This window comes from Phalacrocorax aristotelis, chromosome 9, assembly GCF_949628215.1.
Source record: "Phalacrocorax aristotelis chromosome 9, bGulAri2.1, whole genome shotgun sequence".
Classification (NCBI taxonomy): domain Eukaryota; kingdom Metazoa; phylum Chordata; class Aves; order Suliformes; family Phalacrocoracidae; genus Phalacrocorax; species Phalacrocorax aristotelis.
In genome coordinates, this window is record NC_134284.1 from 24,395,167 (window position 1) to 24,420,996 (window position 25,830).

At 46.4% G+C, this 25,830-nt stretch overlaps 1 protein-coding gene across 2 annotated transcripts; it reads left to right on the top strand.

Annotated features, from left to right (window-relative positions):
- The first annotated feature begins 8,820 nt into the window (after positions 1–8,820).
- Positions 8,821–24,345, top strand: CYP46A1 (cytochrome P450 family 46 subfamily A member 1). 2 transcript variants are annotated; one of them, XM_075103889.1, is made up of 15 exons: positions 8,821–9,036; positions 13,123–13,200; positions 13,484–13,565; positions 14,121–14,194; positions 14,877–14,963; positions 15,637–15,775; positions 16,362–16,472; positions 17,279–17,435; positions 17,760–17,822; positions 18,928–19,000; positions 19,448–19,532; positions 21,400–21,510; positions 21,771–21,859; positions 22,765–22,831; positions 23,720–24,345. In XM_075103889.1, exons 1-15 carry the CDS (start codon positions 8,909–8,911, stop codon positions 23,879–23,881), a joined length of 1,506 nt encoding a protein of 501 aa, XP_074959990.1. In that variant the 5' UTR covers positions 8,821–8,908; the 3' UTR covers positions 23,882–24,345. The 2 variants fall into 2 exon arrangements, with proteins under 2 accessions (XP_074959990.1, XP_074959989.1); XM_075103888.1 differs by lacking the exon at positions 13,484–13,565 and having other exon boundaries at positions 8,904–9,036.
- Positions 24,346–25,830: the final 1,485 nt, after the last annotated feature.

The window sequence follows — 25,830 nt, forward strand, 5'->3', positions numbered from 1 at the left end:
ATCCTAGTATTTGTCAGTCTAGTTCCTTGGTATTTCAGTAATAAGCCTGTACTATTCAAAGCACAGAAGTACATGTACATTTAAATACCTGATATATCATCTGCTGTTTCATAGGATTCTTATTGATAGCATTTTTCTTAATTTAAAAATGCATTTATATACCATGGTGTCACACAAATGGAGCTTTAGATAAACTGATAAACCCTGCTGTACTTTTGAACATGCCAGTATACCACCTGGATGCTCATTCAAGGTAAAGGTCATAAAATAGACCAGAAAAATGCTGGTTGCCACAGTGCAGCTACTCTTCTGCATGTGTTTTGTGGCAGTCCTAGACTTTGGTCTACTAGCAATACGGTTTATTGCCTTCTATCCTGATTCACCTCTGTGACTGAGACTGGAACATCTGCATCTTTCCTTACACATTTTTCCTTTCCTCATGTTAGCACAGCTGTATTACATGGAGGACCCAGCATATCTCTAAGGGAACAGTGTAGACCCAGCCTTGCTACCTCTTTTTCTCTACTTCCAAGGCAGAGTAGCTCTGTGCAGGGCTCAGGGTTTTTTTCACTTGCATTGCTCCTGATACCCAGCAGCCAGCCCAAGCACCACCACGCTGTGTTGCAGTCTGTGGCATAGATATTATCTTCAGGCCAAAATCATTTGAACTTACCATGTTCTTTCTAAGGCAACTGATAGACAAATTCTCCCACAAGTACCTGCAAAAAAAAACTTTAGAGCTTGCTGCCAAATCAATGGAGAGAGAATGAAAGAGGTAGGATGTTGCAGCGGGGATGCTCACTCAAATGCTGGCAAACCTGGGTGCTGAGCCTGGGAGGGAGCATGCCACAAGGACATCCCATGGGGAAGCTTGGCCTCTGCCCAGCTTCTCTGTGTCAGGTTGCAGGGTGTGAATAGCACAAGGCACATATATCACCTTACTAAACACAGTGGCCTGTAATTAAATAACACTGAATCCATGACTCAAGTTCAGAAAGCTCAGCGATGGCACTGTGGGTGATACTGGCACCAGGTGCAGAGATGAGCCTGGGGGCCCAACTTCACGTGCCGCCATGGTGTTTCTCCTGCCTTCATCTCCCCTACCAGCTTCTCCCCCACCTCTCACGAGTCAGCACCTTTGTGTTAGGCCTCAGCATGGCCAAGGGAGCCGCTCCTGCGCTGCTGGCCCACAGCCCAAACCCAGCAAAACACTTCCAGGAATGCACCGAGCAGAGCCTGGCTCTTCTTTAGTTAGTGTTGATATGGTGGTATGGAGGGGTCCCCAGTACATATCCCCCCTGCTGTGCGTGAGCTCAGCCCAGCACGGTTTGGTTATGATCAACATAGAAAGTCAGAAGTGCAGAGGAGAAAACCAGTCACAACATACCGATATCCAAGCCTGCTTTTTCTCCCTGAAGGATGCCAATAGACCTCTTTAAAAGGTCAGCATATGAGATGCATTGGCCCCTTTAGATACTTTCAGACATAAACACACTTTTTCTGTATGAAGAGAGGTGTAAGCATCCTTTGATAACAAATAACTGCATCCCAAATTTAAATTTTAAGAATTCATAGTAGTTTTTCCTCCTTTAAAGAAGTAAGACCCCAAACTCATTTGATGTGTGTCAATACCTTGCTGCCTTGTGCATGATTTTCCTGGGATTTTTCGTGTCTAGACTTTACTCTGGGGCACAGGTGCAGCTATAGAGCTGCCTTGAGCAATGCTGCAATGTAGTCAGAAAAGCAGCTATGACGGTAACAGCAATCATTCCTTAACAATAATGTGGTAAATAGGGATGCTATTCTTAAGGAAAAAAAAAGCCTCTAGTGTTCAGCCAGCTGTAAGCACTGACATCAAGTAGCGTGTTCCTCAGGGCCATTAGCTGTTGGCAATGACTAAACCCTTGGACTGTTTTTGTTGTTATTATTAACTAACTTGCCAATTACTTGCTCACTCCATGCTGGAAAATATTATTGATGGAAAAGGATCAGCTTGCTTCTTCCAGTCCGTATGGACCTCAGTATATATGAGCTGGGTGACAACTGACTCAGGGTGAAAATCACTGCAAAGGTCTGTATTTGGCCATGTTGGGTAAGTAACATCTAAACCCACTGTACATTCTGTTTTGCAAAGGTGTGTTTGACTCCTGCATCCAGTGTAGCTTAATCTGTGGCAAAAGGTCTGGTTTTAGGTCAGCTCATTTATTATGAGCAGTTACTTTCTCTGAGAGTTTTCCTGTCCACACCTGCCAGGCGTGGGCAGGAGACAAAAGTACAACAGTGCATGTCAGGCTTGAGCAAGGTGCCTCTGATGGCCTTGAAAGGTGTCAAGGTCCAGCACCTTCTTTCCACACAGCAAAAGGCTTTATCCTGATCAAGTCAGGACGTGATGCCCCAAAGCGAGAAAACACTGGAGCACATTTGGTTGTCACTACCCCGAAATGAAGGATTTTTTTTTGCCTGGTAAAGGCAGGGGCACCAGGAAACATTTCCTGGCACTGGAAGGCAACGAGCTGTGCATGCCCATGGCCCGGCCTAACGTGCACCCTCCCAGATCACCCTGGGCTAGGTCAGGAGTTAGTACCAGTTGGCCTTATAACCACGAATTACTAGGGTAGACAAAGCCTTTGTGAAGTGTAAACCCAAGGTGGCTGTTTTTTCTAAAGAACTGAACTTCCCATTGCAAAACCATGTAGGTCTGTTGATCGTTTGTTTTCTGGATGCTACAGGAACAAAAATCTCTTTGGAGCTGATCAAAAGTATAGGGAGACAAAATGATGGCTTTATTTTACATTTCTGTACCTCCTTTTGACACAGGGAGTATCACTAGTATTCGGACTGCTCACTCTTTCCCCCCCCTTTACTTTTACCATGTGCCCTGTATTGTGGTTTCAGGGAGATGTCAGATGAGTTGCAGGCCACAAGGTATTTCATTCCTATGTGTGTAGCAATTCTTTAAACCAAGATTTTAGACCATTTGTGCTGTCCCTACCTTTCCAGTATGGCACTTACAGACATCTTAGAGAGGAAAGGAGCTTCTGGAGGAAGCAGCAGGGGCTGTTTTGGGAGCTGGGATCTCAGAGGCTCATGCTATGCCCAGCATGATGGGGAAAGTCCTGAACTGCGAAGGTCTTTCAGGGCATCTGCTGTTCTGCATAGGCAGGTTGAGAAGATCTTGCATCACCTGAGGTTTTATTTTGGAAGAGCAGTGGGAAAGGAAATTATCCTTCATACTTCATCACAGAAGAAAGATCTTGCTTCAGTTTCTCATCTGCCTCTTCTGCATGCCGCAGCTTTGTGGCATGCCACAGCACACTGTCGTGCAGTCTCATCTCACACGGTCCCGTTGGCTGGAGATGTCCTTGTCCAGCCCAGCCACCGCAGCCGCTGCTGGGTCGGTGGTGAAGATGCTCTGGTCTGCCCCAGCAGGTTTCGTGACTTGGGACTCTGTGCTTGGGGAGCTGATTTTCCCAGCGTCAGACAGAAGGTCAAGTTTTTGTTACTAACTTGATACCACTTCTCAGTTTCCTGTTTCTTGATAATTAGATTAAAATAATGGGTCATTTTCTGTTTCCAAAAACATTATTACTGCCCTCACTAACTTTGGCTTGGCTGGATTTAATTATTATTTACACTGACACAAATAACAGCAGAATTGGCCTACTGATTTACATTTTCTATCCGTATTAGTACGTATACATAAACTGAGGAAAGTTATGTACTTACTTTTGAACAGAAGTAACATTTTTCTTTTAATTTTATTAATAACTGGATTTAAAATAGGGTGAATTGAGCTGGTAACACAATTTAAGTCCATATTTTGTAGTATTAGTTATAATATTGCCATTTGTATTACATAATAAAAATAACCAAATGTTTACATTAAAGTATGCATTTTATTTTTTTCCTTTGAGATGGTGTATGAATGAATGTAACTGTAAGAACACACCAGTAAATATCTCCCCATACATTGCAAATGACTAGTAACAGAGAAGCAATCACTGATTGTTTAAGGGGAGCGATGTTAAGGTAAATGTCTTTCCTATATTTGATAAAAAATTCTGTATGGTCTTACTCTAAATAAATTCATCTGCCTTGCTACTTTTCACATTGGCTGTCATAATAATAGTAATAAACCAGGGAAATCAGATATTCTTACTTGGCCATCAGAAGAACAAGGTGGGTTTTGGAGGTGTACTTCAATGAATATCTTGAAATCTGGTTATATTCCTCACCCGGTGTTGCTCTGAGCCAGCTGACTGTTGGCATCATGGCCTTCGTACCCTGGGTTCTAAGATGCACAAAATATGAACCTGTCCGAATTCTGAGGCTATGCTAGATTCAATAGTAAGTTGAGCTGCCATCATTCAAAAAGAAAACTTGAGAATATACATTTTCTGTCCTGAATTTTCCAGTCCTTGGAGCAGAGAACTTTACCTTTTGCACTATTGAAAGCAAACGGTTATTTGCCACACTACAGCGACCATGTGAGGTGATCAAATGGAGGAAGGTGAAGGCACACTGTGTACAGACACAATGTATTTATTTGCCTTCAGTTAAACAAAATGTTCAGATGTTTCACAGCTCATCTACAAAAGTCTGCATCCCTGCATAACGCCTGCATGGCCACGTGCATTAGGGAGCCCATGTCTCAGGCACGGCTAACTCCTAAAGTCTTCACGGACGAGTGCTTCACGTGGCATTGCTCATGTGTGGCAGTGTTGCCAGAGCTGGGCAGAGGGACTGAAATCCCTAAACAGCAGTTGGTCCCTGGATTCCACCTGGACAGTGTTTCTGCCCAGGAAAGGAGGCCATGCTTAGTAAAATCAGTCCTGAAGTTTGCATTTCTGCTGGAGATGGATGAAGTGCGGTGCTTATGCTAGCCCTAGACCCCCACCAGTTCCATATGGACCTTTAGGCAGCGGAGTGAGGTTTTAGACTGTAAATTCTCCAGGAGAGTTACTAATTTAATCACCATCTGTACTTAACCAGTAGCACACAACAGATGGAGACATTTAACAATAAAATTAAAAGCTCTTTATTTAGAAATGTATTTTATCGGTAAATTCAGACTGCCCCTGGATACCCAGCCCTCTGGCTAACTGCGTGCTGCTGAAGGTATTTCCCAGCTCAAGAGATGCCTGTGCTGTCCTTACTTACAGTCTACATGATACTGGGCATCTCAAGAGAGAGCAGGAAATGCTTTCAAACTAAATGGCTATGAAAAGTCAAGCAAAAGAGAGCAGTAATTTGGCCTAACCCTATGTTCCATCAGTTTTTTAAACTCACCTTGTAACTTCACACCAGTTAATGGTTCCCAGCTCTCTGCGCCTCTGTTCAGCTCCCGTCTCCCTTGCTCTTTGTGTTGATGGGAATGTGCAAGTTGGCAAAACGTCCACGCGATGGCAGTTCAGTCCCCAGCAGGAAGGTGACAGGCGGGGAAGTTCGGCATGCCCAAGCCTGCACTCCTTCCTTCCGAGTGCAGCGTGTGGCAGACCAAAAACATGACAGTCCTTTGGTATCATACCTTTCACTCAAGGGTATAGAAACACCGTAGAATATGAACAACAGGTTGTACTAAAGCTTGTTAGAATTGAAGCAAAAGTTTTTATTAAAGCTTACCTTTAAAGCCTGAAATGTAAGGTAATTTCTGCAATCTACCCAGGCTGAACCCTTAGGGAAGGCGAGTTATCAGCTGATAATTATATTTGCATGAGAAGCTTTATTCTGAGAGCTTGCCTGAACTACGCAGGGATCAGAAATATGTCACATGGCCTCTCTATCCCATCAAATTGTATAAAATGCCAAATATTTTATTATCTGCTCGCAAACAGGGTACAAGCAGGAATTTTCTACAGGAATTATTCTGAAAGTGATTTCAAATGGAAGAATACCTTACAGATAGTTATCTATTCTAAGTAGATCTATTCTTGAGGTATGCTGAAAAAAAACATTGATGAAACTCAGAAAATCAACATTTCATCAGGAAGTTCACTGAGTGACTTTAAAGACAGGGTTTCATTAGTTAGCCACTAAAGTTTTAAAGCACTTTCTCTGGGTGCTGGTATTCTGACGATTAGCTATCTCTTCCCTAGTGATAGGTATTCATAGCATGATATCATGATATGTATTGCCTGACCAGTGGGAAGAAATGGTAGCTTTTTTTCTGAAAACAAGAGGCTATAAAACCACAGCCTTAACAGGCAAAAAAAAAACTAAAAAAATCTATTTTCACTTAAGGTAAACAGAAATAGTAGGTAGATAATATTGTTGGTCTTTGAGAATATAACAACAACATAATTTCCAGATTAAAAAAAAAAATCTCTGTGAAAGCATGTGTACCCAAAACAGAGGGGAAAATCATTCCAGGGTTGTTGCAAGTATTTCAAACCAAGGAAGGAACTACTGGTTCAGGAAAAATCTATGTTAAGATTAAATGTAACAAAAATCCAAACAATATTTTAAAATATACAGCCACCTTTTCCTTCATTCTACACTGACAAATGGTTTCTAACATTTTGTACCATTTGACCGTTATCACGAGTCAGTGTTTCTCTAAGCTTGTCATGCGATATTACCACCAAACCCTTGTGCTATCCAATGTGAAGCCAGAAAAGCGATGCTGGCCACCAAAATGCCCGGAGGAGCAGCACTCCCCTCTCCCCCCACAGGCTGCAAGTCTGTGGATGAAGTGATCCGGTGTATTTGTTCTCACAGGGCACCTCAGGTGTCCTTCCTCCCCTCTGCCAAGCATGGTGGCCACCCAAAAGTAGAAGCCCAGGATCTTCTGACAGGCTTTTACAGCCTTCACAGTTTTACGATGAGTGTCTGATCCTTCTGACTCCCTGGTAACTGGATGGGCTGACGGCACCCAACTCCTGCCCTGCCCAGGACAAGAAACCCAAATCTTGGCAGGCTCTGGCCATGCCAGACCTGCTAGTCTCAAATCCAAGCAGAAATGACACACGAAAACCAAGGAAAACCTGCAGATTGTAGCCTTTTAGTACAGTCATTGCTTCCATTTGGAAACCGAAGTGATCTGACCCTTGGAGGTGCTTGGCAGATGACTGCTGCATCAGATGTGCAAAAACAGGGGGTGCTGTGAGATACAGCCTCTCCCTCCTGCTGCGGAGAGGCATGGCCATATGGAGATGCTGTGGGAGGGGAGCAGGGGAAAGCACCCCTTGGAAACGGTGGGGACAAAAACTCCTGCAGCAGCCTCATATAGTGCTGAGAAACATGAGAGACCCATAGGCAGCAAAATAGACATGATAAAAATCCAGGTAGCTTAGCATCCTGTCTCCAGCCAGGTAAGTAAAGCTTGTATGGAGAAATAGTACATTAATGGAGTTGTCCTGTGAAAGCCTGACAGGCAAGTGGTGTACTGCTTTTCTTTAAAGGGCAGCAGGGTGTCCTGCTTCTCCTTCTCCTGCTGCAGTCAGAGCCATGGGGGTGGTGGAGAGGAGTGCTGTCACCCTGCATGCAAGGTGGGCAACCTTCGAAGGGACAGACTGGGCACAGGATCCAGCTGGCAGGGGCTGCAGCACAGGGACGGGCCTTGGTTGCAGGCAGCAGGTCTCGGAGGAGGAAGAAGGGAAGGGGCAGTTTATAGGAGGCTGTGGAGATTGTTGCGAGGATTAAGTGGCTGCTGGGCTGAGAGCAGATGGGCAGGCAGAAGGATGCAGTGGGAGCTTTGTGTATCCTCAGAGCTTGGGCCATTTAGGGGGTCTTCTTGGGCCTTTTGGTGTTTTGTCATTCCTTCCAGTAATTCCCAGAGTACAGAGCTCCTGCTGAGACCAGTGATAGTACCTGGATCCATCCCCCATCACTTTCCCTGGCTTCTCGTGAGCTGATTTATTGATTTGGTCTCCACAACAGCCGGTTGCAATGAGTTCCTCCATATAACGATTTGTTGTGGAAAATATCTTCCTCTTTTGGACTTGCTGTCGAATCATTTCTGTGCGTGCCTCCTTGTTTTTGCATTATACAAAATAATGATTAGTTTGTCTCTATTCACCTCCAAACCACTGATCATTTTCCAGACCCCTGTCATAACCTCCCTCAGGCATCCTTTTTCCAGTTTGGAGGCCTAATCTGTTCTGTCTCTGTTTGTACACCTCTGCTGAGCTGGGAGGAAGCACGGTATTCACACACAGTGGGTGTGCTCGAGATTATAGAGTCCTTTAATACTGATACAGTCAGGCATCTTGTTTTGCTTCTTTGGTCTGTACTGAGCATTAAGCTGACATTTCCTGAAGAGGTGCCACCACTGAATATACATTCCTAGTTTGGATGTATATGTATATACACAGTTTATCTCTCCCCATGCATTACTTTTCATTTAGCAGAAATGAATTTCCACCATTTTATGGCTTGGTCCCTTGTGTCCTGCGATCCTTATGCAGTTGGTGGCAGTCAGCTTTAGATTGCCCATTTTGACTAAAACTGTATCATCTCTCGTTCCCATGTCTGGATGATGAGTGAGAACATTGTAGAACACGGGACCCAAAGTAGATCGCTCTGAAAAATTGTCATTTATTGATTCCTACAGGCATCCCTTTGTATCTCGCATTATAAAGTTAAAAGTCAACACAGAGCCTCCTTGTCTGGTGGCAGACGCCTGCCAGGCAGTTACCCCCTGGGGCTGCATTTGGACCTGCGGCGGGGGCCCGGGCTCAGCCCCCCGACACCCGCCTCGCTGCCGACGGACTCTTTAACCAGGGCCGGCTCCGCCCGCCGCCCTCCCCACGGCCGCGGCTGCCCCGGCCCGGCCCGGCCCCGCCGCCCTCCCCACGGCCGCGGCTGCCCCGGCCCGGCCCGGCCCCGCCGCCCTCCCCACGGCCGCGGCTCCCCCGGCCCGCTCCGCCCCGCCGCCCTCCCCACGGCAGCTGCCGGCCGGCCGCGGGCGATGGAGGCGGTGGTGGCCGCGGCGGGGCTCCTGCTGGCCCTCTCCCTGCTGGCCTTCGGCCTGTACTGCTGCTACGTGCGGTACATCCACGCGAAGTACGACCACATCCCCGGCGCCCCGCGGGAGAGGTAAGGGGCAGGCAGGCCCGGGTGCGGGGGTGGGGACCTGCGTGGGTTGTCGGGGCCCTGCGGAGCGACCGCCGCCGTTGGCCCCGAGGCCCGCTCCCGGAGGAGCGCCCCGGAGGAAGCTGCGAGCGGCGGACCCTGCGCCGCGGCTGCCCTCGCCGCCGGGGGAGGAAGTGTCAGAGCAGAAGATAAGCACTGCAGCCCGTGTCCCTGCGGGGTGACCTGCTGGGGCGGGCCGGGACCGGGACCTTGCTGATGCGGGCAAGGGCAACCGCAAGGGCGAGGAGGCGAGGCCGGCTGGGAGCAGCGCACCCGTGGGCCCGCTCCCCGGGGAAGGCTGGCGCCGCCGGCGTGGCCGGAGACCCACCGCCCTGCTCTGCAGCGCTGCGTGGCTGGCTCGGGCAGGCGGCGTGGGGTTGCTGGCCTACATCTCCCTGCTGTTCGCCTCAAGGTGGCCACAGCAGCGTGAAACGAGGAGCTTAGAATTGCCCATCCGAACTGCGTGTTTGCTTATGCTGCCAAAGAGGGACTTGGCAGGCAGCACCAGCCACGCAGGAGGGGCTCTCTGCACGGGACCAGCACAGCCTGCCGCCCCGCACAGCTCCAGGAGCCACGCTGACATTAACTCCAGCAGGTACTTTCCCTGCTGTCCCTCGTGAGCTAGGTGTTTGCTTTCTGCCCAAAAAACCCCAAAAATGCCGTAAGTGATAAAGGGCAGTGAGGAGGCCACCAGCAAGGCGTCAGCAGCGCCGCCACAGGGAGACACAGTTCTTCCAGGAGTGCCTGTGCTTCCTGTTCAACCTCACCTTTGGGTACATATGCCCTCCTTAAAACACCATGGGAAGAGGCGCTGCACAGGCACTCCCTTACATAGCCCTACAGGGACACCAACCTTGGCTGCGTAGCTCTAAGTTTTACTGTGTAATCAGGGTCAGAAAGTAAGATCACAGAGAGGATGGATCTTGCCATACCTGTAACTGCTTGTCCTCACATTCATTTTGAGGTGTGAAGTAACACTCTAGAGTAATGGCAGCTTGAGTAACCCTATGGCTGTTTTTCTGTTCCTTCTTCAGGGTTTGCAGCTTGATGTTGGTGATCAGCCTAGGATCCTTCCCAGGAAGGTTTCTAGTAGTGGTATGTCTAGGTAGAAGTTTGTATGTCATGCAAGCCCACAGTACTTGATAGCTTTTCAAAAGTATAAATTGTCAGGGACAGTCCAAAACTCCCATTTCAGTACCTGTTGGACAAACACTTCCATTCCTAAATGTCCAAGGTAGGGAAAATGAAATACCTTCAGCTCTGAAAAGTCATTTATTTAAAAAAAAAAAAGGTAAGGCCAGGCCCTGTGTTGGTGGTAGTCTCCCCCGTACAAGAAAGACATTGACAAACTGGGGTGAGCCCAGTGGAGGGCAGCCAGGATGCTTGGGATGATGAGAGCTGGGCTTGCTTTGGGTGGAGAAGCAGCTGCTGAGGGGCAGAGGGGATCTGCTGGCTGTTTTCAGCTACCTAATGAGCGGTTATGAGAAGATGGGGCCAGACTCTCCTTGGAGTTGCAAAATGAAGGGCAAAGGGCAACAGAGACAAGCTGCTGTCATGGTTTAGCCCCAGTAAGCACTAAGCACTGTGTAGCTGCTCACTCACCCTCCCTGGTGGGACAGGGGAGAGAATTGGAAGGGTAAAAGTGAGAAAACTCGTGGGTTGAGATAAAGACAGCTTAATAGGTAAAGCAAAAGCCGCGCACACAAGCAAAGTAAAACAAGGAATTCAGTCACTCCTTCCCATCAGCAGGCAGGTGTTCCGCCGTCTCCAGGAAAGCAGGGCTCCATCAAGCATAATGGTTACTTGGGAAGACAAACGCCATCACTCTGAACATCCCCACCTTCTTCCCCCAGCTTTATATACTGAGCATGACATCATATGGTATGGAATATCGCTTTGGTCAGTTTGGGCCAGCTGTCCTGGTCGTGTCCCCTCCCAGCTTCTTGTGCACCTGGCAGAGCATGGGGAGCTGAAGAAGTCCTTGACTAGTGTAAGCACTACTTAGCAACAACTAAAACATCTCTGCATTATCAACACTGTTTGCATCACAAATCCAAAAAATAGCTACTACAAAGAAAATTAACTCTATCCCAGCCGAAACCAGGACAGTGGCCCAAAGGGAAATCCCAGTTAGGTGTAAGGCAAAACATCTTCACCATGAGGGTGCTCAAACACTGGCACAAGTGACTGGGTGAGGCCCTGAGCCATGAAACAGCTCTGACGTTGACTGGCCTGGAGCCGGGGACTGGACCGGTGGTCTCCAGAGGTCCTTGCCAACCCAAATTACTCTGAAATGAGATTCATCTAAATGTAAATGCTTCTCAGCTGAGACAATATCTGGCAAACTGGAGAAGAGGAGCACCAGAAGCAAAGGCTGGCTTGTGTCCAGCTTGCTGCCCACTGGGACCAGCCCCCGGGTTGTGGTCAGAAGATCAGCTCCCCAGCCAGCCCACAGCCTGTATCGCTTCAAGGTGTTATTCTGTCCAGTTGCATGACTTTCCCTTTGCCCTTGGCTCTTTGCCTTTGATAAAAGCTTAAGAAAGCCCTGTTTTAGGATGAAGTACAACAGGATCTTATCAAAACCTCAGACTTTGTGTAAGGTCTTACGGCTGCATGATGGCAAGATTATGTTAACACCCCAGATTTCCTGCGCTGATTTATTTTATCAGAACTTACAGCACATCTCTAGAGGAGACTTGTGCAGGACAGGCTGGAAAAGTGAGTCCTAGTGGCTTTGTGTCATTTTTTACTGTGTGAATGGCTCACCTGTGAAGAGAGGAGGTCATCTCTTCAAAGGTTTGCTTCACATTAAAGATTTAATAGCAAGAAATGGGCAAGAGGGATTTCTTTGCAAATCCATGTTTTCAGATGATAGTATCATATGGTTATATATCCCAAACCAAGCCCTTGCTCAGTTTTTTTCATGGCATGCGGTAAGTCATTGGGTCTTCTCATTAGGGCATGAATGTTTTAGGCCTGTTTTAACACCTGAATTAATTGGGTAGCGATGGGACTGGGGGTGAAAAATATCTCTGAGGATTTGTGAGACACACAGGAGGAGCCATGAGTGGGACCATGCTTCATGTGCTGCAGACAGAGAGGTTTCTGGAGCTTTAGCTGATGAAAGACTCATCTGTCATATTTGGGGCTTTCACATCATTTTGGAGCCCCATTACAATGGAGGAGTCTAACAAGTGAAGGATTAAAGGTTCCTGTAGATTTTGGACAACTTTGTTGAGTGCTTGTTATTTTAAGCACCCCCCAGTTCCAACAGAAATAAAGTAAGAGCCTGTTTTTCCCCTATAGCTTGTTAATACTGAAAAGGATGATAGTATTGCTGTCCGTCTCTTAAATGGAAAACAGATCTTGAGCACAGCTTGCTGCATTTAGAGAGGAGCTTGGCCAAATCTTCCTTCAGATGTATACAAAGCCGGTGGGAATTCACCACTCACAGAAGGAATTGATCTCTAACTTTTTAATACAGCTGGTGTGTTTGAAGAGTTAACCCTTCTTATTCGTTTCTGCAATTTCCATATTAACCAGTGATTATCCTTCTAAGTTGTCCTCTTTTTTCCAGCATTTGAGGTGACATGGCTTTAGCCAGAAGGAGACCGTTCCTAATTTTACTCAGTTTAACTCCATTGACAGAACCGAAGTTACACTTATCAGGGATGAGCATGTACTAAAGAATATTTAATGCAAATGTCTGTTGTGTGTACAGAAGCGTAATAGTTGCAGCGGAGATTCAGTCAGCTAGCCAAAGAGCAAAGCAGTTTGCTGGGAGCTCCCTCCCAGACCCAAACATCTCCTATAATACAGCAGCAAAAAAGACCTTGTCCTGCATATCTGCGCTGGTCTTCCTGGCTGCACAAGTGCACCAGCCTGACCCCAGTCCCAGCTTACACACGAGAGGGCTGGGCATTGGCACAGCTGGGTGTTATTTTTCTTTCCTTACAACACGCATGTTGTATGCTGAGCAACAAGGACTGCAATCCATACAAAACCCTATGTTGGCATCCTCATGACACTCTTAACCTTCATTTTCTGCAGCTTTTTATTTGGACATCTGCCGATCTTGTGGGGAATGCTGAGGAAACAGGAGTTTATGCATGATCTCTTCCTGCAGTGGTAAGTTGAGACACATCAGTAACATCGAATGGGGTAGCCCTGTAGCACAAATTGGGAAATCATGGCACAGAGGCCCTGAATTGTATATTTAGCATCATTCAGAAGGTCGGTAGAGGAGCTGGAGAGAGAGCATTGATCCTTCTGTTAATGGCTTTATTCACTGAAAACTGCAGTAGTTCGAAGTACATGCTGCTTTGGTCCTTTGAGGTTATCAGGTCTGAACTGTTACATGTTGGTGGTTTGTACCATAATTCTCTTTTTTCGTTTCCTTCTCTTCATGTAGGGCAGAGAAATATGGACCTATTGTACGGCTTAATGCCTTTCACAGAGTCACAGTAATGATTCTGAGTCCCGAAGGAGTGAAGGTACTGCAAAATAAAGCCAAATTGACAGTGGGGATCGGCCCGTCCATCCAGAAAGAGAGAGGTGGTGCCTGATGTTCAGGACAGTGCTGTGCAGCCAGTCTGTGCCTGCAGAGAGGGCGGCTCTGGCCAGGTTAGGAGGGCAAGGTGTTCTGCTCTCCAGGCTGTCCTGATTTACTTTTTTTCCTTGATCCAGTTGATTTACTTTACTACCTTTATTTAAACAGCAGATAGAGCAAGCATTCACCATTTCTGAAAAGCAGACTCTCTGCAAGAGCTTAATATCTCAAGTGAGTGAGGCACAAGGGACTGAATTTCTTCCTCTAAATCTTTGCAATAACCACAAAGCAAGATTTCAGGTCATTGGGCAAAAAGTGCTAGAGACATGTGAAACAAGCTGGTAGCACAGGAACTGGGAAATCAGGGCACACCAAATAATTCATCTAGTCTTCAGACTATTGCTGCAGGAAGAAAAGAGTGAACATGTAAGTGGCTTTTTATGTTTTGTCTGGGAAATGGATTACACTCAGTATTCACTGACCTGAGATTTGACTTTAGGAGTTCTTGATGTCACCGCAGTACCCAAAGGATCGGCTGGTGTATGGTCGTATCTTCAGTTTATTTGGTGAGAGGTAGGTGAAACCCATCTGAAGCCACTGTGATCTGAAAATAAGTGAAAGATTAATAACATCACAGGCATGATACTTACTTTGACTTGGACCATTTACCCTAGTGTGAGGATTAGTGACTAGTTCCAGGCATATGTAAGCAACATGTACCTACTGAATTATGTGTCAAGTCAAATGTCATCCCAGCCAGGGAGGAAGTTATGTTGGATTTTTTTCCCTTGATCATATTTCTTCCCCGCCGTGGTTGCTCAGTTGGTCTTAGAATAGTTTGGTCAAGACCATCATCAAACTTCTCACTCAGATTTTAGAGCACTGAATTATTCCTTAATGCCTGGGAGTTTCCAGCTCCTAAGCTCAGTAACAAAAAAGGGGTTTTTTTTCTCTGATAGCCTGAAGTTTTTAAAAACATAATAATCCAGTTATTCTATTAATTATTTGCATAACAGCTGTAATGAAGTAGTATCTTATTGGACTCAGCAGTCCACACCTACCAGGCAAAATATATCTGGAGTTCAGTCGTTGTCCACAGTGGTGCAACAACTGTGTACTCAAAGCAGTACGGTGCTCCCTGCACGTGGCAAAAATACAAGAAAGTAGATGTGGAAGAGTTATCTTTGTGACTACACGGGGTTCGGCTGGCTCCCTTGCTGAAAACTGTTCCTTTCCTTGTTTTCCTAAATGCTAGATTTCTTGGGAATGGCTTAGTAACCGTTTGTGACCATGATCATTGGCACAAGCAGCGGAAGATAATGGATCCAGCTTTCAGCCGAAGGTAAGGCATATATCTCTGGGATGATTTATGTGTTATTTCTGCTGTATTTTCATGATTCTCCCTGTCATTGATCAATTGTTTGATATTTAGAAAGAAAAAAAAATTTAGTGCCAAAATCACATTTTTCTTGGGGTCCAAGGCACCATTTCTATGACAAGTATAATTTGACCAGGCTTCCCATGGGGCAGCGGCACCCATATGAGCTCAGCAACAGCAGAAAGGTCCCAGGGTTGCGTATCCAGGAGTGTGCTGACGGCTGCCTTATCCTGTCGGAAAACAGACCTCAGGGGTTTGATGTGGGCAAGCCTCATCATTCACTTGAGTGATTCCCTCTGGGAGATACGGTGTGATTGATAAGCAGGGGGTTGGTCTGCTTTGCCTGTGTGTGCCTCGATGCATTGTGTTTAGGGTCTGAAGATAAAGCCCATTTGCTTTGGCATGCACAGGCAGGCCGTTCGCCACGACAGCCGTTGTTTACATGGCAGGATGGAGCAGGGCTGCTATAAGAAGAATTCTCATCTTCTCTCTTTGATTTTTAAAGTATTAAGGCAAATTTATTATAAATTAAAAAAAAAATCTTAACAATTTTCTGTGGAAAATAATGAAGGTAATTTTTCCTGAGCAAAGATGTCCTCTCCAGACCCGCCATCACTCATTTTTATTGATTGTTCAGCTACCTGATTGGTCTGATGGAAACTTTTAATGAAAAAGCAGAGGAACTGATGGAGAAGCTAGAGGAAAAGGCAGATGGAAAAAAAGAGTTTAGCATGCTGACGATGATGAACCGAGTGACTATGGATATCATTGCAAAGGTACCAGCTGTCTGCTTTGTTGTTTCCTCTAAGATTGGCAGGAAGGAATGGAAGTAACGGGTACTGGCAGCAGAACGGGTTCAGGAGCCAGAGCCAGGGAACAAGGCCTTTACCCAGCAGTGCCAGAAGAGCTGAAGGACTAATTGTGCCACTTCCATTCAGGCTGAGCCGTAGGAAGGGGCAGTTAGGGAAGGGTCTGCACAGCCTAGGTGAGGCCAGCAGGAGCCCTCACAGCCTCATACCTCCCACCCCTCTATGCCAAAAGGGACACACACCAGTGCTTGTTCGCGTGTGGATGTTGTATTATTACCATTCTATGTCAACATGAAGTCTGCCTCTCGATGGCTTTTCCCTTCTCTATGCAAAACAGTTTGGGATGAATGGAGAGTAAGAGTAAATATTTAATCTCCCAAAACAAGGAGGAAGCATAACGTAGATAGTACCCTTCCCTCGCAGCCTTCTGTGAGGCAGGATCTAGCCTGAGGTACTTTTAGGGGAAAGGGCGGTGCTGTGAGGCTGTCCTGCTCTTTCACTCCAGCCCCAGGGAGCCAGGATGCAGCGGCTTTTTCTTTCTTCTGCTCCTCAGGTAGCCTTTGGCTTGGAATTAAATGCACTGAGCGATGACCAGACGCCTTTCCCGCATGCTGTGACCATGGTTTTGGAGGGAATGACCAAGGCACGCATCCCTTTCATGCAGGTCTGTATGCACCTTGCTTCAGTCCTCTCTCCTTGCGTCCAGCTGGAGCCCCTGCTCATGCACGAGTGGGCTGGAGCTGTGCGAGGTCCGTGCATGACAGGGAAAGGCTCATCAGTAGCTCCTTCCCTCCAGTGTGCATTGAGATAAAATCCATTGGTGCTTTAAAACGCTTGCAAAATTAACGTAACATTTTAATGCTTCCTTTCTGTCTTTCTGCCTTCTCTTCCCCCATGCATGTGTTGTCTTCTCATATGGTTTTACACTTTCACACCCATCACTGCAAAAATTGAAATTTTTGCCATTTGTCCAAGAAGGATGGCAACATTCACTCAAGGTGGAAGAAATTTGAACTTTCTTACCCTAAAAAAAATATCTTTTTGACCAAAATTCATATACTAGGAAATTACAGATGTAATCTGAAATATTTATGTTAAAAATCATTCCACAGTTTCTCATGAAAGCTGTAGTTCAGGCTTTTAGGGCTCCTGTTTTCATTTTTGGGCCCAGAGGTGAGATTCTGTATTGCATGCTGCAGTTTCTCTCTGTGGAGAGGTGAAGAAGTTTGCTCACAGTGCTCAGAACATCAGCTCTGACAAGGCCAGGCATCAGCATGCCCAGACTGGAATATTTCCTATTTCAGCCCAAACCCTTCACCTTGGGGGCATTCACTTTGTTCTGTGGAGAGCAGACGTTTCTGTGACAAATGTCAATTAACAGAAAACAAGGTGCTCATTTGAAAAATAACACTGGCAGTATTTTTTTTACCAGCAAAAGGAATAAAATGACTAAAGAAATTCTGTATTCAGTACATGCCAGGGCAACAGAAGCTGGTAAAGGAGGTCAAGGAGAGCGTGAGGCTGCTGCGGCGTGTGGGGAAGGAGTGCATTGACCAGCGGAGAGAGGCCATCCAGAACGGGAAGGAAGCCACACTGGATATTCTTACACAGATACTGAAAGGAGATGGTAGGGGACATGTTGCTGGAGTTAATTCATCTGTGGCATGTTTTGCCATGAAATCTGGGGAGGCCTATTTTGGGGATCTGAACTTTGATGCTTTGATGTCTTTAGGGTGGTTTTTTTGCGCTGAAGATAGTGAGAGTTGCGTTGAAAATTTCCGGTTTCTTTGTGTCGGATGAAATATTGGTCACAAGTCACTGCTTAGCTGCCTGCTCGGTGTCCCCTCCTGATGCCACCTCAGACAAAATGTGCAAAACAGGGCAGAGCATTCTGGCTGTTCCAGCTGCAGCACGGGGACATCTAATCTCGTTTGCTTTTCTCTCTTGGCAGCTCTGGAGGAAACCAGAGATGATGAAAACATTCTGGATAACTTTATCACTTTCTTTGTTGCAGGTTGGTAGCTATTTTAGCGTTTGGATATGTTGTGTGGGAAGCTGTACTCATTCTTGGGACATCTACAGGGTCATGGTTGATGTCCTTGTTCATTCTGTGTGATGCTGCTGTAACCAGGAGTCACCTGGTTGGAAGACAGCAGTATTACACTGGCGTAGGACCAGCTGGGCGAGGTCTAAAGAGAAGTCTTAGTTTTCTCATAGGAGGATGATATGTTATTCTTCTTCAGTCATATGAACATAGTAAATAATGCTAGGGAGTGGTTTCCATCCTGCAGTGCAAAGGGCAGCACTGCCTGCTGCAGCGCAAGGCTATTCCTCGTGGGGTTCTGGCCCTTCCTCCAGATCCTGCTAAACCCCACTGAAAGCATCTTTAACACGTCCCATGTGTCATCATGTCACCTCACCCACATGATTAAGTGCCATTCTTGCCTTTCAAGCATTAGTCAGTGCTTGGTAAGAGAGGCTACTGTCAAGCCTATCAGAAAAAGCAAGGGCCGAGATGATATGTGAGGTAAGCAATGTAGAAAAATTGATCTTGCAAGTCAGTGGAATTTAGGTTCCTAAGAAGGTGAGGTTAAAACACTGTTCTTTCACAAGAAAGACGTTACTGCCACAAATAAGTCTTTGCAGAAGTGTTTTCTGTAATGCTTTAAGATAATACGTATGCCTATCCATGAAAAAATGACAACTATCCACATAAAGCAGACATTTCAAAGAAAGATGGTTAGAAACTCTGTTTTCCCTCAAAACCAGTAAATCCTTGCTTCTCGGCAGAACCGTGTGTCCCATAATATGACAAGGCAAATATTGAACCTCACTGTTAGGGAGCTCATAACCTGTAGGTGCCGTATGCAGCCACTGCAGCTTTGAGTTGAGCAGACTGCTCGTATCTTTACCAGCTACCTCTTGTTCTTGTCATTCTTGAAAGCTCCTTACATAGAATGTACACCTTTTTTAAAGTTTCCTTTAATTTCTAGCGTACTTGAAATGGAACATTCGGGGCCTGACGTTTAAAGTTTCCTGTTCACAATCACACTAGCAGACCATCTTTGTATCATATTATTACTTCATACTAACTTTTACCTGACTTTTGGTGTTGTTAGGTCATGAAACCACTGCCAATCAGTTGTCATTTACAGTAATGGCACTGGCTCAGCATCCTGAAATACTGGAAAGGTATGTACACTCCAATTTGCAAACCCAGCTTGCTGTTAATTATTTCAAGGTGAACTTAATTATAAGGATTATTAAAAAGCTAGGATCACTTAATGATAAATTCTAGCTTCCCTTCCAGAATAAACAGTTTCATAGTCCCAATATATCTAAAATTTTAAAAAAGCTGAGATGGAATTGGAATGATTCATCTTAAGTGAGTTTTTTCAAAGCCTTTATACAAAGCTGGTCCCGATTCCTGCCTGATTCAGCTGCGCTGTACACACATTGCTCCGGCCTGATATGAGGCACGAGTTCAGGCAGGCTGGCTGGGAATCAGTAGGCATTTTGCCTGAGGATGGGAGTCAAAGTCCAACTCAGTGTCTGGAAAGCAAAAAATACAACTTGTCAGCTTGCCTAGCAAGAAATGGGTGTCTGCAACTAACATTTTTTTTTAATTTTTAACTGCAGGCTTCAGGCTGAAGTAGATGAAGTTCTTGGTGCCAAGAGAGACGTTGACTATGAGGATCTTGGCAAACTCACCTATTTATCACAGGTACTGTAGGAGTGACGTAAAATACCAGTCAGAGCTGTTTGATAGCACTCCTGCCATCTCATGGGACTGCCAAGAGGAGCCCCACACTTCTAAAATTTTAAGAGCAAGGACAGTATTTGATCCTGATGGTGTTTGTCCCCAGAGAGTCAGCAGGTGGATACTGTGAGCTGTTTGCAGCAGCCCAGCCTTGCTGGGGAGGATGCTCCTTGAAATTCTTTCAAAAATGCCACACAATTCCTTCACTGCTTTCTTTAATTATTACCAAGCTGGGAGCTAGAGCAGAGTTGCTTCATCCCCACCTGTTTAAGCTGAAACCATAGCTGTATTTTAAGAAGGGTTTGCAACTTCAAGCCCGGCCCATGCCTGAGTCCCACTTGCTTCCCAAACTCACAGCTCTATTTTTGTCTGATTATTGTTAAAGCAGTTCCAGCTATGATCTTATCATGTGCCATAAACTCAGCAGGATTTGAGGACATCCAAAAATAATGGATATATTTTGCAATTTCAATTTTTTTATTATTCAGTTGTGAAATCCTCTTCAGTCGCTCGGGAAAAAAGAGTTTGGTCCTAAAAGTGGTTTTGTGTTTAGAAATGCTGGTTGGTAATGAACTGCAAAGCCAGGGCTTGGCTACTCGCCAGCATTTGTGTTGAGTATCCTTTTTTACAAGATGGGGGGCACCAGTAGCCCTCAGGAGAGGCTGAATCACAGCCCTGGTAACTATGCTCTGTGCTTAAATTCACTGTGATTTTAGTAGCCTGCCATGATTGCTTTTCTCTTAAATTGCCTCGTTGAGGTGGGTGATGGCATTTTACCATTTGCCATATCCCATCCCACAGTTCAATGTGCTTTGACAGCAGATAGATTTCAAAGGTGTATTTCTCATAAAGAAAAGGCATCTCTGTGTGAGTACAGAAATCAGCAGGTTTCCTTAGGCTTCTCCAAACACCATCACAATTATACCACTCTAATTAGCATGAGGTATCTAAGCCTTTCAGTTTTAGGACAGATCACATGAGAGCCTCTCAAAGCAGACCGTTTATTTAACAGAACAAGCTTGGGTCTGTACAACCAAAATCACGGTCACCCTTGGTCAGAGCCAGTCCATCACTGGAGTATCGGAGACCATGGGACTCCTCTCCTGTCGCTCAGGCAATTCTGAATCCTTTTGTCCACGCTTCTTTTTCATTAATCCACTCGTGCATACACACCGTTAATTGCATTTGCAGCGTGGTGCTAATGTGCACTGTTAATTAGGTTTCACTTTGATGAAATAAGCCATTCTTACAGCTCACTGCCACCAAAAGAAATGGTGTCATTCCGTTTTTCCTCACTGTTCCCTATTCATTTTCCTTTGCCAGGTTGTTTTTTGTCATTTTGGTGCTCTGACCTGGCTCAGCTCCCTAAGCAGCAGAAGCAGGACAAAGGCAGGAGCAGGAGTGCAGTGCTGAGAATGGGAAGGAGGAGGGAGCAGCCACCCATCCCTGCGGCAGCTGGCACTGAGAACGGCTCATCAGGGGCATGAAACTTCACTCTTAGACATTCCCTCTGAATTTGCTTCCCAGTACTTTTTCATTTAGTTGTTGACCTGACTTGAGGTGTTATATCTGTTCCATGCATGTTCTCTCTTGCGGGTTTTGCTTCTTTTTCTCTGTATTTTACCAGTTGCAAGAAAGAACCAGGCCTGAAGGAGCTGACTTAGCCATGTATTTTGCCCACAGGAGCCCAAGATAAATACACTAGCATCTGTTCCACAAGTCAAAAGCTCCCATTTAGCCAAAGTGAAAGGCCATAGGGAGGTAATTAATTTTATTTCTGCTTCCTACACTGTATTAACTAACTGACCTTTTGTGCTTTTCACTGACACAGGTTTTGAAGGAATCGCTGCGGTTGTACCCGCCTGTCCCAGGGACAATACGCTGGATGGAGAAGGAGCACATCATTGACGGCATCAGAATTCCTGCAAACACAGTGCTTGTTGTGAGTCCCACCCACCATCAGCAGCTTTTAGCTACTGCAGTCAATCCAAATACAATGGGACTGTGTATCAGAGGGCCAAAATACTCCCTGGGTATATTTCTTCTGGCCTCTCTGAAATTTTGGGCAAAACTGGGGTATGAATTGGGACTCTGGATTGGTTTTGCCTGGGGAGTGGAAGGCAGTTACGGTTTTGTACCTGTGACAGCAAAGAGGCATTTTCAGTGTGCTGCTCCTGATTAACACAAACTCTTCCTTGACAGTTCAGCACTTACATAATGGGAAGGATGGAAAGGTATTTCAAGGATCCGCTCACTTTCAATCCAGACCGATTTAGCAAAGATGCACCTAAGTAAGTTTCTTTTTACTCCTAGGTTATTAAATATCTAATAAGAACCATTACAGGAAGACAGTTCAAGGGGAAAAAAAGTAGAATAAAACTATATTTCCGTTCCAGTATGAGTAACGCTAAATCCCTGCCCAAATGCAAATAGAGAGCAATAATGTGCAGCTTTTGTTCAGAACTTCTTTATACCACATAATACCTTACAAATCCCCCCCAGTACTAATGTTATTTAATGTTTGTATCGAGGTCAAATCTTTGGGCCAAAACCAGGTTGAATATTTGCCTTAGTGCAATACAAACATTTAATGGGTGGCAGCCCTGGCCGCAGGAAGCTGAAAGTGTCTCCACATTGGAGAGGGGACAAAGGCCCGAGAGACAGAAGTTGCTGTTCAGCCGCATGGGCCGGCAGCCCAAGCCATATCTGCATCAGTAGGCTGGAGTGCAGTGGGAGGCATCAGTGAGCTAAACAGTTGGTACTGATCCCTGCATCTAACTACTTTGTGAATCAGGGGTTTTACTTCAGCCGAGAGTTAGTCTAGTTTTCTGAAACAAACGCCCCCTCACTCACGCGGTTCAGAGCTGCCCAAAGGGGCAGTAACTGGGTGGATCGTTAGGTCCCCATGACAGGCTGGAGAGCATTTACAGTATGCTTGACATTCAGCTTTGAAATAAGGTTTGCATACAACAAAACAGCTCTGTGAGCTAAGCCATACAGTATGTGGAGATGATGAGACTTGCTTCAGACCTGCACTGCTGCTCTGAACCAAAAATATGTTAATTTGGAAGTTGCCTTAGCAAGTCAGCTAGGTAAGGTGGTAGTTAGACTATTTCCTTGCTGCTACGATGAAATGTTTGCTTGCTTCTTTATAACCAAGCTGTCAGAGTGACAGTTTTGAACATTTTCCTTGCAGGCCATATTACTGCTATTTTCCATTCTCTCTGGGACCCCGATCTTGCATTGGGCAGGTGTTTGCACAGGTAAGCAGAGGCCCGGAACGATGCTTCATTAGTGAGCACTGGGCCAGCTCAGGGTGTCCTGGCGGTGGATGGCGGTGGGGGACCAACAGCTGCACTGATGGTGCACTGACCCTCTTCCCTCTAGAGGGAAGATCCCCATCATGCCCACGACAGGGCATGTCTCAAACACTGTCCGTGAGCAGACATACATGTACCGGACTGGTCCCATGTCACCCATGCCCACATGCAGCCAAGGTGCCTGCAGAGGAGGGGGCAGCAGGCTGCTCTCCCTCTGAACTGTCCTGGGTCAGCCAGCTTGAATCCAAACAGTCAACATCCCTTTGCCAGCTGAGATTAGGCACATGGGGGATGTGCAGGGGATGTTGGGGACCATCCCGTGGCTGCAGCTGGCAGAGTCAAGGCAGGGAAAACATCAGCTGGCAGAAGGGCACAAGCCAGGACTGGCCCTGAGAAGGCGAGGAGGGGACTGCGTGGATGGGAGGAACAACTGGATGAAGCATGTGAGTACCTGAGCATGGCAGAGAGCATTTCAGAAGGACAGTAGGAGGCCAGCTCTTCGGGTCTGTGCTTTGAGTTCATCTAAGCACCAGTGCTCAACATCTGCAGGTTAAAGTGCTTGGTTTTACCTTTGATTTCCAAAATGGGGTTAACACATGAACACAGGGACAGTTCTTAGTGCATGTCAGTTGTTTTTAAATCCAGGAAGACCCAGGCAACTCTCTTCCTGCCCAAACTCAGCCAGCTGCGTTAACAGAGTAACATTTAATGTTTTAACGTTTAAATCTCTGTATTGACAAAGCAGCATGACATAATACACTGACTTTAAGTAGCTGCAGTCCAAGCTGTATTTGCTCTCACTGACAATGACTTTGCTTTTCTTCTTAACAGATGGAGGCAAAAGTGGTGATGGCAAAATTGCTGCAGAGGTTTGAATTCCAGCTGGTACCAGGTCAGAGTTTTAAGCTCTTGGATGCTGGAACCTTTAGGCCGCTAGATGGAGTAATGTGTAAACTGAAGCCAAGGGTCCTGACAGGAGGCTGCCAGGCGTGACTACTCAGGGAGGGAGCATGACGTGGTAGTGATAGAGTTTTCCTCTGATTTTGAAGATCTTCACACTAATCAAAAGTTAGAATCAAGGCATTTGGTGCTGCCACTGTTACTTCGTACCTTTCTGAATGAAAAGGGCAAGAACGCAGTCTGTATGCTATCAAGTTCCCGTGGTGGTTTCCACACCAGGAGGGTAACGTCCCAGAGCTTTCCCTGGCTCTGCTGCTGTCGTGCACAGTCTCAATCAGTGCAACAGTGCAATAGCAGGCCAATAAGGCTGATGGAGCTTTTGATAACGTAAGCAATGTTATACAATGTATTAATATGACTTATATCCAGAGGTACCAATACTGGTATTGCTAGGGAAGGTTTAGTCCATCTATTTGTAGATAAGCTCTTCAATCCCTTGTGCTGGAGATCTGCTAATATCCCCCTAGACATTAATAAAATCTCATTGGGAAAACTGAGGACTCTCCAGCTGCATGTGTGTTCCTGGGAGCTGATGTGGTCAGGAGCAGGATGCTCGATGCCAGTTGGGCTAGATGTGCTGTTGGCATAGCAAAAGGCTGAATCCTGAGAATATGTCAAAGGGAGGGAAGTATCTCAGCAGTGTAGGGAGTGGTGGGGAAAGCTGTGAGCAGCACACAGAGCTTGACAAATGCTGGCAAATTGTGCTGTGGAGATGTGAGACACCACCATGCCAGCTCTCCGCTCTGCCCTACTGATGAATGAGTTGAGGTACATTAGTTGCACAAACACATGTTCCTTTCTGCTACCTGTGCAATGGGGACAGACACTTCCAAGGAGGGCTCAAGGGGAGTGGTAGCATGTCGAAACCCTGCAGCAAGTTTCATCAGACCTGTGCCCGAGACTGGAGCTTTTAGCCTGCTCTGTGCTTACCCTCCTCAGAGGATGCTCTTTCTGCTGTCTCTGCAAGCCCAAGTGCCATCCAGCTGTCCAGGGACTGCTGGCACAGGCCTCTTACACCCAAGAGCTCTTGCCAGACTGTCGCCTGTCAATGCTGATCGCTTTCCAGCAGATGGCAAGCTCTCCTTGTCGATGCACCCAACAGGAGCAGCGTTCCTCAGCCTTGACAGCTCCTTCTCTTAGGAGACAAGCTGTCCTGGCTCCTGCAGGGCATCTTACAACAGGAGTGGATGGTGCCCTGTGATGTTGTGCAAACACCCTGCCGTGTTCTCACATTTCATCCTTCATCCCCAGCCAGGAGGTGATCCCTCATCCACCAAAAAAAAAAAACGGAGCAGGTTCAGGAAAGCTGCTCCCTGGGGCCCTGTATGCCAACTGGGTGCCGGCACAGGCTCTGCCAAACCCTCTTGAGAAACTTTAGGCCAGAAGTGCCTAGAGAAACACAGCTGTGCTAGCCATGGGCTATAAAAAGACTAGGGAGCTGCAGCTTTTTTGGACATCACAGAAGAGGACAGTTTCTCCTCATTCTGGGGAGGAGAAATATGTTATTTCACTTCTGGGGCAAGCAGTTATTGGCTGCACCAAGCACTCTGCTAGGGATCATGGGTGGTAAGGCAAAAAAGCAGAGCATGGTCTGTCTCCCCTGCGCTCTTACCAGCTGCTTGTAGGAAACTCACACCTGCATCTAATTTTTTTCTTAACCTTTTCCTGTCTTTCCTGGGCAAAGCAAAGATCTGGAAATGGCTGGTGGGGTGATTTTTCCCTGGGTGCCGCTCAGGCAGGGCCCAGCGCAGCCCTGTGTGGTGTGCCTGAAGGCTGGATGCAAACAGGTTTCTCACTTGACACAGAACTGCAAAGCCCAGCTGCTCAGGATGGCTCCAGCTCCTGCCCCTGCACCCTGTAGGTAGGAGCCTGCCCTCCAGCAGCTCCTCTTGCTTTTACCCTGCCCCAGATGTGTATGCTTGCAGGTGGACAGGAACTCTTTGGAGGCAGCCAGAAGCTCAGCTGGCAGGAGTCAAGGTAAG